Raw genomic sequence first — 11,780 nt, forward strand, 5'->3', positions numbered from 1 at the left:
TGCAATAAAACCTTTAGCTGTTTCTCTCATCAGGTTGGAGCTAATAAAAAAAAATGAAGATAACTAATCGGGCAGTTTGGAAACATTTTCAGATTTTATGATTGTGACAGGCCTACTGCTAGGTCATTTAAACCTTCATGGAAAGCTGTTTATGTTTTATGAATGGTTCTGGAATAGGCATAACCTTGAGTCTAAGACAGACATTACATACAGAAAGTGTGCATAAATCAAATCCAGTTGTTTTAAATACAACTACACCTACAGATGGTGCTAAAGGTTCACGGTGACATTGCAACTGGATTTCAAATGGCACGAAATCACACAAGTAATATGATAAAGTGATTGGGGTGTTTTGGGTTTCAAATGGTGCTGAAATGCACAGGATGGCTGACAATATTCAAAACTCTACATTGTGCAAATGTCTGTTGCTTAGGCAACATATCAGAGGTGAGGGTGTTAACCATCCAATGCCTTCTGTAAAGTGCTAATATTCAAGGGCTGAGTGAGGATTTGCCTGCACATACCCACCACATGAACAAGAGTATGTTTGTTTGATGTTTGTCCATTACATACATGGCAGATCCCATTGGGTTATCTGAAACAGCCTTGTGTCATATATGAGGTATGTGAATAATCTTAATATTGCATATCATGAGGACTTATTCAACTCCAAAGTATTTATGTAATACTCAATGTTATGTTCCTATTTTTGTCTCGGGTTTGATAGAAATAATAAAGTTTAACATTGTTTAGTTTTAGTTTTTACTGTAAGTGCTGGAAATGTTCACAGCCTTACATGTGGGTTGCCAAAAAAAATTTAAAGGCAGCTTCAGTCAGCTTCACCAAAAGGTGAAATGGGAGCTCCACTCATTTTTCAAAATTTCTGCATAATTAAAAGATTAAGATGTTAACGAATTCAATCAGAGTGGTTTCACGTGAAATGTTCCATTCTAGAAAAACTTACTGAGTCATAATTGTTCACTATGGTCGTGATAGGGAACCAGACGTCTGTGGGTGAGTCACAGTTCTCCACAATGCACCATGTCACATCAAACCACTCTAATGACTTTGTTTACATCTTAATGATTTAATTATTCAGAAATGTTGTTAAAAGAATGGAATTCAATGATCTAGTTGAATGTTAAATACTTCAAACAATCCGGTATCCTCCAAAACAGTAATTGCACAAAGATCATTATTTATGCAGGACTTGATTATGAGACCACTTTAAATGATATAGTAATAACTCGAATTGATATAGATATATAGTAAATCATATAGATATATAGTAATTTAGCTGTGAAGATTTCAAATTGGCCAAAGTCATCCCAGAAAATCCTGTATTGTTAACAGTTACTCCAACCTATTGGTCCACATATATTCAAGCCACTGATAAGGACTCAAAGCAATGATGCTACACTTAACAAGAAGTTAGAACAAGTGTCAAAAATAGATGAGGGCAGAACTAACTAAAAAAAAAAACAACTATTGAAAAACAAAAATTAGGACCCTCTCAATGTCTATTCCCCAACACAGTTGTCAGAAACTATGTCTATATGTTTTTATTACAAAAAACACATACTGTAAATACTGTCACACAAAATTAGCTTATGTAACATTCATCTAAAAAAAAGAAAAAGAAAAGTATTATGAGAAGGTAACTAATCATCCCAAAAATAAATCCTGTCATTCTTGTCCAGCTGCATTTATGGGTTTATGTCTGAAGAAAGTTCTCTGCAAGGGTCACTAAGGGATCAGAGTATTTTGTTTGTCCAGTGGACAAGACATAGTTTTCAGACAATGGTTGTCACCAGCCAACATCACAAGTAACTGAATATAGGGGGTCATTTCATAGTTTGAATTATTTAAACACTGGATCACAGTCACCCTTGCTTCTTCAGGAAGTCAGGAGAGATCTCAGGAGCCCATACTGGACCTTCCCTCTATGTTTACCTTTATCGCCTGTGAGAGGAAGGATAGTTTGGGTAAAGTTTCAGGAAGGTCACCCTCATGTGACCTCCCCATCTGCCCCCTCTCTGGGGCAGACCACCTCCTCTTACGACTCACTGCAGCATGAGCTTTCCCCTCCCCATTCTTTGAGAGGATCACACCCTTCCCAGAGTTAAGACTCTCAAGCCCAGGGGTTTCAAACTTCTGTTCCCCAACTGATCTGAAAATGTTTCCATTCCTCTGATCCTCCTTCAGACTTGGCCTCTCTCCAGCCTGTCCATTGGCCTTGGCTGTTTTCAAATGAATGTTATTGTGATTCTTCAAAGGGCCAAAGGTTTGGTCTTTACTCAGTGCACCATTCCTCAGGCTCTTCAGGGTAAGGGAGATGCAGACATCACCCACAGAAAGCTTGGCACAGGAGAGTGCCAGTAACTGAGTCGTGCGATCTGGGCAGCACGATGACCATCCCTGACCAAACACAAAGAAAGGATACTCCACCAGTACTTCCACACATACCTATGGAGAAAACACAAAAACAGGTCTTTTAACCAATGATGTTCATCTGCAACTAAATTTGACCCGAATCTGATTATAGTTGCAAACTATATGACTCTACAAAGCAATATGACTTACCTGTGCTTTGTGTTCACCAACTGAGAACTGTATGATGACTGCATCAGGTGTCCTGCTGGAGTCTATGCGCTCAACTGTGCTGGAGTCGATTTTCAGCTCTCCGCTAACTTCTGCACTTTGCAGGAAGTCCTCTGTCCTCAGGTCCTCCACCCTTTTAAGCTCTCCATCTGCCAGCTGTATGATAGAGCCTTTCATAAAGTATGGAGGCAAGGCTGTTGATGGAGAAAGGGGCGCATTCTGAGGGCTTGTGGGTGTTGGGGTGAGCACAGGAGCAGGAGGTGCCACCACACCTGCTGAAAAGACAGGCAGCTGCACCTGGGTGGAACTCTGTATTGCAGTTGTTGTATGATGACCCTCAGGTCCATTGATTTCTTTACCATTGGGGAGGACAGAGGCTGCAACTGTGGGTGTGGCTGCAGTGATGTAGGCCTGAGGTAGGCCTGAAGCTACAGTTGGTACATTGGCAGGGGGAATGGTGGGGATGGAGCAGCGAGTAACTTCTGGTTCAGCAGGTGGCGTGTTAATGTTGCCAGCACTCACAGGAATGAGGAGGGAGGGGCTGCCTGAGATCACTAGATGTTGTGGGAGGTTGCTATGGTAACTGGCCACTGCTTGCTGGGGTCCCCCAGATGTGCTGGTGATGTAGCCTATAATGGGCAGCTGTGTGGCTGAGTAAAGGCTTGTGGAAAGTTCCTGGGCGGAGGCACCAGGGGATGTCTGCAGGAGGGATTGAGGGGAGAGAGTTGAAGCTAGAGATGCTGCCAGACCATCTGAAGATGAGAGAGTAAGAGAGGAAACTCTGGAGACTGGCTCTACCATAGATAGTCCCGTTCTTTCAACATGAGCCAGAGATGATTGGTCTTTATCCAGGGTGCTCTGAAGCTCAGTACTATTATTGGCCACCAGGTGGTTGCTTGACACCAACATTAGTGATGTCTGAAATCCTGCACTGTCATGCGTGGTGTACTCAGCAGGGAGTAAGACCTGAGTTTGGGCGTGGAGACCCAGATTCTGATTCTGCCTTTGGCTCTCATTTCTTTCTGGCTTGCTAGAGATTCCCTTGACCACACTGGTGCTGTGTTTGACCACTGTGACCTCTCCCAGAGCACCATTCTGCAACTCTCTGCATTGGGAGTCAGAATGTTTTGTGACAAGGCCATCAGTGTAATGGACAAGCACTTGGGAAGGAGCAAGGGCTAGGCCATGAGGGGCAAGGACAGCTGAATGGGGATGCAATTGAAGGGGCACTTGGGAAGTTGGGGAGGTGACTGTCAAGCCAACAGGTGCACCCTCTACCTGGATGCACTGGCTGGTGGTATGGGCTATGGTAGGTAAGGTTGAAATCATCTGCTGCTTCTGAGAGTTTTCATTAGAAGCTTGTGGGATTACACTTGTGGCAGCATAGACTTCTTGGGTGGGTCTACATGATTGAGATGGACTCACTGCAGGCGGAACTATCTGGGAGGAGATGTAGCCTGTGTAGGGTCCAATAATTTGTAAGTTAGGCGCCAACTGGGTGTGCTGGATGGTTCCTGCAGCTTGAGCAAAAGTGGAGGAGAGCATAGCAGGGTTGGCTGTTATTGTGGTAGCCCCAGAGATACCTCCTTTAGGTGTGGAGCTTCTATAAGATGACAAAGAGCTGGTGGAAGCACACGTGGACTCTAGTAGGTACTCTGTCACTGCAGTTGGGGCCTTGGCTGATGGTGAAGGGCTGTCAACATGGGCTGTATTACTCTGTGATGGAACATGGTTGGGAACAGTGGCCATGCTGGCCATGCTGGCTACACTAGCAAGCCATGCCAGGTTCTCCCCACTCTGGCTCTCACTCATGGTTGATGCTACCAGCACCTGTCGCTCTTCAAGAGCCAGGATCTCTCTTTTCTTTGGAGGCAGGCACTCATTACTGCGCTCCTGGTTGGACTTCATGATTTTTAGGCTCCTCGGCTGCTGTGCTCTACTAGTCTGGTTTTGGTTTATAAGTAAGACTTGCCTGTCAAGAAGTCCATTGTTCCACAATCTGTCTTTTTTGTGCCTCTTTCTCTGCCTCTTTTGTTCCTCTTAAACAAATGAGATTAGGCGTTGGAGCAGAAAATGATTCTTGCTGTCCCCAAGGTCTTCCTGTGGAACCATCCCCTGCTTAGTGCTGGCTGTCTGTACCTTTATCAGGAAAAAAAGGACAAAACTGTAATTACTCTTTTGGTACCAGGTCTTCTGGCTTTCTCTATCTGTCTGGACCTGTTCATACTTGGTATTAATATCCGGGTTGAGTGATCTGATCACAAGAGCACAGCAAGACATGAAGTCATATACACATGGGATTTCCATGTGTTTTTAATGTGTCTCCCATGACCATACTTGTACTTAATGGTCAGTTTACTGGAAAGTACATAAAAGGGTGGTCTCGGACTTTTGCACAGTACTGTACATCGTAAGATGTATCTGATTCAGTGATAAGTTGGTGAATATCTACATGTCTGTATCTATGTTTGTACGTCTTGTATGTGTGTGTAAATGGAGCAAAGAATGCAATAAACTGCCTGGATGTCTGAGCCCAGTGACCTCCCTTCCCACGTGGTCATGCTTTTCCCAGAAATAGGAGTACCTGGACTATGTGTAAACACAGTGCTAGACCACTGTCCTTCAGAAACAGGTAAACAAAGCAACAAAGGGAGTAAAAATCTAACTTATGCCTAGCCAGAGAAGGAGAAAGGCAGATGTAGAAAAACATGACAGCCACAGAGAGGGAAAGCAAGAGGGAGGAAGAGCGTTGGCTCTCCTGACCCACATTGAGCACTGCCTGCAGCGAGCACAGTTATGGAGTGAGGGAGGAACACTGGAAACAGAAGGAGGGAGGGGGAGAGAGATAGCGATTCCCCAGTCATTGTAGATCCACACCAATCACTGTCCCACTTTCCTTCGCTAAAGCTTACGCTACACACAGTCAGGCTACTCTGTACTCTATGGTCTTTTGTGCATGCAGCATGATACAAAACACACACACATACACACACACACACACACACACACACACACACACACACACACACACACACACACACACACACACACACACACATCATTGGTGTGAACTATAGTGCGCACACTGCAGCATGCACATCACACAGAGAACAATGGATTGATAGCGTATAAATCACTGGGTTAGACATGCGGCTTAATACTTCAAAGTCATAATGTTTCATACAGCAGAAGACATCAAACAAGACATACTACAAGACCACTACACAGCTGCCACCATAGTAAATACAATATGGTACATATGGTAGACATGCATTACATTACTATGGCTGTACAGAAGCATGTGTGAACACCCTGTATGTTCTTTTAGGGTAGGTGAAATGGCAAAAAGAGCGTTTTAAGACATGATATTTAGTTTCTCTGAGCTTTGATGAGTTGGAACAGACAACCTAAAGACAGTAGTGCCACGTTTAAAATGACCATATTAAAAATATGATTCTAACTATTCCCCACTTCACATAATGCACTGGAGCAATTAAGGCTTATTTATGCTTCCTTTGAAATGAAAGACGCAGTTGGTGAGTGTTGTTTAATTACCCATGATGCTAGAAAAGCATACTGTGATATGATGTGATAAATTTGGTCAATTATATCAATATATTTCCATTACCCACTTATGTTCTTTGAAAAAAGTAGCATTCTATTAATATAAAAAAACAAAGGCTGAAATTTACATTGTGTTAAAATGCCATGATGAATGGACCACCAGAAATGACCCAAAATATCTTGGTATGGTATGTTCTTTGACCCATTAGTATGTTGGCCTTCAACACTACATTTACGACAGTGTAACAAAATAAATTGTTGGTGTCATGTCCAAACCTATTACCCCTGAGCTGTAACCCCTCATTGCTCACTAGCAGCTCAGCAGCCAGCAAATAATGCTTCAAAAGTTAAAGCAGTTGGGTCTATATGGCAATTCTACATAGCTGCTATGGTGTTGTTACAAGGTTGCTATGGTATTCCAGCTTGGTGTTAGAATGGTGCTTGGCAGTTGGGTCTATATAGTAATTCTACATAGCTGCTAAAGTGTTGCTAGGATGTTACTATGGTATTCCAGGTGGTTGCTAAATGTTAGGCCAGGTGATTGCTGAGCTGTTGTTAGGTCATTGCTATGCTATCCCAGGTGTTTGGTAAGGAGGGAGCTGTTGGAGCCTCCAATGTTAAATGGATCAACTCATGGCATTTTGTTGTTGTCTGTCAAATGTTACTTTTCACCAAGTGCTTGTCCAAATAGTAGTGCTAGCTTAGATTATTCTGTTTTGGGATTATGGCTTTAAAAAATAGAAGAAACTGTGAAATTTTAAAGCTCATATTGCTTGTTATTAAATCTGCATTGCTGAAAGTGCACACGGACACAAATGTGAACCACTGTTTGATCTCCCTTTTCAGTCCTTGTTTTATTTATTGTTTATTCACTATGTGCTATTGTTAAAATTTTTCCCTTATGGCTAGTGGCCTTGCAGGACCATGACCCATCTCTGGTCTTCATTTTTCTCCAAGTGAAGTGCTGACTTTCCCAGAACTACTGCTCATGTCAAGTGCAGATGGTTCAACGGTGGTGACTCCACCCACCCCTCTCTCTCTCACACACATACACATTCACATGCAGGCTGGCCAAAGGGTCATAGAGATTAACACTGCAGTATCACTCCAGCTTCAACGACACCAGCCCATCATACACTGCTGCCCTGTTGCAGATAGCCGGCCAGGGCCCCCACGCACACGCACACAGACAAAAACAAATGCATGCTTCTTTTAGCACACACATAGAGACGAATTTCTGCAGGGCTTCAGGCTGTAGTAGCCAAAGCACAGGCTTAACTATGCAAATGAAATGGAAATTACACTACACTACACTAGAGATGCAGCTCGACTTATAGTTTTAAAAAAGCTCTTTAATGGCTGATTAGGATTTCTTTCCGGCCAAACTGGCCAGTGACTGATTTTTCCGGTCCAAATGTTTTATTTATCCTGAAGCTCACCCTGTGTGGGCTTAAGAAACACATGAAATGCTGGGATACTGGGACTAATACTTTCTATAGGCTGAAGTTGCAATATAAATAACAATATTTGCTCTTTAACCCCTTTGTGCAGGCCTCCTAGTGGCCATTCCACCTCGACAATGCAAAATGATTTATCAGATATTTTGTGTAGTTCACATAAAATAGCTTGCAAACATATAGTCTTTTGATTTACTCTTTATGAAAGTGAGGATTGTGGGCCCTCGTTTGACCCTTGTAATTTAAGGAATTAATTCAAAATACATAAACAAAGATTTTTTTAAAAAATATTCAAATTCAGGGCTAAACTGAGGGACTTATTTCGAGAACAATGAGTAATGCATGTGCTACAACTTTTGGTAACACTACTTGAACGCTGCTACATTACATTGACCATGCCATCAACATGTCATAGCAGACGTCATATATTGTCATGGCAGATTATGTATAGCTATATAACAGTGTACTACTACCATTGCTGGCAATTGTCATGACAGATGCCGTTTGATGTTGTGACAGCTTATGTCACATGCTAATAAACTGTATGCTGGTAACATGACACCGTTACATTATTGCATAGTTACATTACATTAAATGTCGGTGTTATTTAGCAAGCTTCAAGTAAAATGTTCCCCAACATGTTGTTACTAGTGTAGCAGCTACGTTCAAATACAGCATGAGCGCACTTACTGCCCCACGTTACTTACATCAAAAACTGCAACACAGATAATAAATTTGCTGATCTTGTGTTTGGAGCAATTTAAACCATGCATTCCTTGCACATATGCACTCACAATCACTGGGCATGAGGCCTGCACAATATATCGCTTGTTAATCATGTAATTGAGATACTACATTTTGCTACAATACATCATACTACAAAAACAGACTGCTTTCATGCATCCCTTGCTCTAATTAATGCAAGCATGAACTCCCAATCACTGCATGTCAGACCTGCACAATATATTGTTTGTTAATTATTATTGCGATACTGCATTTAGCAAGGCTAAACAAATAATGTTTCACTGAATGCTGTGAGCATCCACAACATACTGCCTCATGTTATTTACATCAATTGCTGATTATGTGTTGTTGATTCCAATCTTGCATTCATGCATTCCCTGCACTAATTTCTGCATGCATGCATTCACAACCACTGTGCACATCAGGCTGCATTTTGACATAGTGTCTCAGCCAGGTTTGCCATTTCCATATCGTGAGCATCCAACTCAGATGTCATTTTAATGGTTTGCCAATCGCAGCAATGCAATCGCAACGGGTTTGTTATTGTCATACAGATCCTGGAGTCTCAGTCCAGCACATACTAGTGCACATACTAGACCAGCAGCGCTACAATCATGGGGACGCCAAACCAAATGATGTCATTCTCAGAAATGAATGAACAGACAGAGTGTAATTGAGCACTACCCTTCAACATGACCTCAGCTGCTATCAAGCGCTAAAAAACAGCGTTGGGTAATAAAACATGAATACATTTCATATTCATATTGAAAGGGTTCGATGCTCTTTCTCAAGTGCTCCCTGTGCTTTTACGACCCTTTTTTTCCAGCAGACGCTCTGTCCCTTTAAGAGGCGGGTTGGGGAGTCCTAAGCTAGACATGAATCCAAACAGAGCTGTTGCTGCTTTACAATGACTACAGGCTGCTGTTCTGCACGTCTCTCTCTCTCTCTCTCTTTCTCTTTTTCTCTCTCTTTCTCTGAGCAAAAGCTGCACAAATGAACAGAAGTGACACAAAAACACACATTTGCACACCAGTTCACAGCTTGTAATAACATTGTAATAACATGACAGAATCCTTCTTAATGCCAAAGGATTACGTCACATAGCATGTATTACACTGTAGTGCAGTAGAATAGAATCAAACAGACAAGTGCACCACAAATAAACACAAGGAACATCCTCTAGTGTCAGGGTTCCTTTGTGAGGTGCCTTACCTTCCTCTAGTGGAGCCAACATCTCTAGCTCTCTCGCTTTCTCTCTCACTCGCTCTCTTTCTGCCAAGTGCACAAGCACTCTACCTTTGGTTAACCATCCTTTGTCCAGGTTTAAAGCTGCCACAGATCACCTCCATGCCTGGTGCTTGGCCCCCTTTTTCCTCCTCTCTCTCCTCTCTTCTCCCTTCCCTTCTTCTTTCCTCTCCTCCTCTCTGGTCTCTTCCGCTCTCCCCTCCTCCCTTCTGCGGTCGTCCCGGAGGGTCGAGGGCGAAGGAAGTCCCCGTCTTTTCTTTTACTGGGGGCCGTCTCACATGAAGCCCGTATGCATGCAAGGCTCAGCGTATGTTATGCAAGGCAATGGGACTGCCAGCATTTCCTCTCTCTCTCTCTCTCTCTCTCTCTCGCTCTCCCTCTACACACACACACTCACATACGCACACACACATGCTCAGTGCTCTACTGAATGCAGCTCCTCCTCCTCCTCCCCCCAGTCAGCCTCAGCAGCAGCCTCATCAGGTATTCATTCAAAAAACACACTCCACTTGGCAGGGCGCCCAGACTACGCATGGAGGGAGGGAGGGAGAGAGAGAGAGAGAGAGAGAAAGAGATAGAGAGAGAGAGAGAGAGAGAGAGGGGAGGAGAAAGCAAGGAGCCTCGTACACACAGAAGGATGTACTACTCACCACAGAGACCTCCATGCAGCACTGCGCAAAAATCAGAGACCGCCTTTTGTTTGTCTCATTTCCAGTCAAAACGGCCTTGTTTTTTCATCCATGCAAGGAATCCCAAACACATCCAGTGATGCTGAGGCCTGGCCTTGGCAGCTGCACATCCTTTCAGACTCCTAGTCCTCTCACGGTGGAAGAAGAGACAGAAATGTCTTTGGATTTTTTTCAGATTTGAAGCAATATGAGGCGCTTTCTTTCTCAAAGAGAAAGTGGCAGTTTTGGTGGTCTACCAGGTCTTGCACAGATGTTTGGAGTCCTATTTTCTAAGTATCTTTTAATATTTTAAAAATGTCTATATTACGCAATTTTTTTTTCCCTAAGAAATATTGGCCTGACATTAATAACTTGTAATGACTGGCTATTTTAACCGGCACAGTACTTTACACAGTACTGTACACACTTAGATGCACACACTAACAAACCAATCTCACAATCACATCTGTTCACACACAGATGGATGTACCCACTTACACATATAGACCTGTGCTCACACATACCATGAAATCCTTCTGAGAGTGTTTCCAGGGGTGCCACTGAGGCACGTTCGCTTTTGAGGCCTAATTATTTTTTCCTCTGTGGAAAGCTAAGTCCCCTGTTTAACTCCTTCACCAGTAACGAATGTTGTTGAATTTAGTACATGAGTGCATTACGGTATGTGGTAACTTGCATAGACACTTCATAACATATGCATAACATAGTTCTAAAACGAAACAAAGAATATTCAAAAGAATATGTATATATAGTCTATGCCAGAAATCACAAGATGACATAAGATGCTTGACACTGCTTAATACCATATCATCACTAATGGCTGTTATTTAGCAGCTGAAAGTGTTTTAAAACACCAAAACCAGTTACATGAGCTAAAAGAGTTGCCAGTAATTCTATTATTCCAAGTCCTAGCAACACCCTTGCAGCCACTGGAGATTCCAAAATAGCAACCCTGCAACACCCTAGTGACCACCTGGAATGTCATAGCAACCACTTAGCAATATCCTAGCTATCACCTAGGATACCACCTACCATAGTAACCAATGAGTAACACCTTATTAACCACTGGTAATACCATGGCAACACCCTAGCAACCACTTGGAAAAAACCACAGCAGCCACCTAAGCATTCCCCATGGATACCATAGCAACTACCTAGCAACACCCTAGCAACCAATTGGAATACCATAGGAACCACCTAGCAATACCCTAGCAACACCATATATCTATGATGTTTAAACTACAGTTTTACTAAATGACTGTTGCTGAATGTCCTCAGAGGTAGATATTAGCATCTAACTAGCTAAAAGCATTTATAGATAAATATTGTTAATCAGCTTCAATGTAGATTAAAACTAGTTAGTGATGTTAGGTAGGAATAATAAGGTTTACAGTAGTTTAAGAAACTGTACTATCTCTACCAGCAGTCTTGATGTCAGTTCAGTTCATTTTCCTAGTTAAAAGGCTTTTGTTTGAATTTGATC

At 42.5% G+C, this 11,780-nt stretch overlaps 1 protein-coding gene across 2 annotated transcripts; it reads right to left on the reverse strand.

The window, feature by feature from the left end:
- Nucleotides 1–1,546: 1,546 nt before the first annotated feature.
- Nucleotides 1,547–10,008, reverse strand: atxn1b (ataxin 1b). 2 transcript variants are annotated; one of them, XM_017724545.2, is made up of 3 exons: nt 9,663–10,008; nt 2,584–4,740; nt 1,547–2,466 (listed from the first exon to the last, which is right to left on the reverse strand). In XM_017724545.2, the coding sequence occupies exons 2-3, from the start codon at nt 4,507–4,509 to the stop codon at nt 1,918–1,920; spliced, it is 2,475 nt and encodes an 824-aa protein (XP_017580034.2). In that variant the 5' UTR covers nt 4,510–4,740; nt 9,663–10,008; the 3' UTR covers nt 1,547–1,917. The 2 variants fall into 2 exon arrangements, with proteins under 2 accessions (XP_017580034.2, XP_017580033.2); XM_017724544.2 differs by having other exon boundaries at nt 9,579–10,008.
- Between the last annotated feature and the right edge of the window lie 1,772 nt (nt 10,009–11,780).

The sequence above is a fragment of the Pygocentrus nattereri genome, chromosome 3, assembly GCF_015220715.1.
Source record: "Pygocentrus nattereri isolate fPygNat1 chromosome 3, fPygNat1.pri, whole genome shotgun sequence".
Lineage (NCBI taxonomy): Eukaryota > Metazoa > Chordata > Actinopteri > Characiformes > Serrasalmidae > Pygocentrus > Pygocentrus nattereri.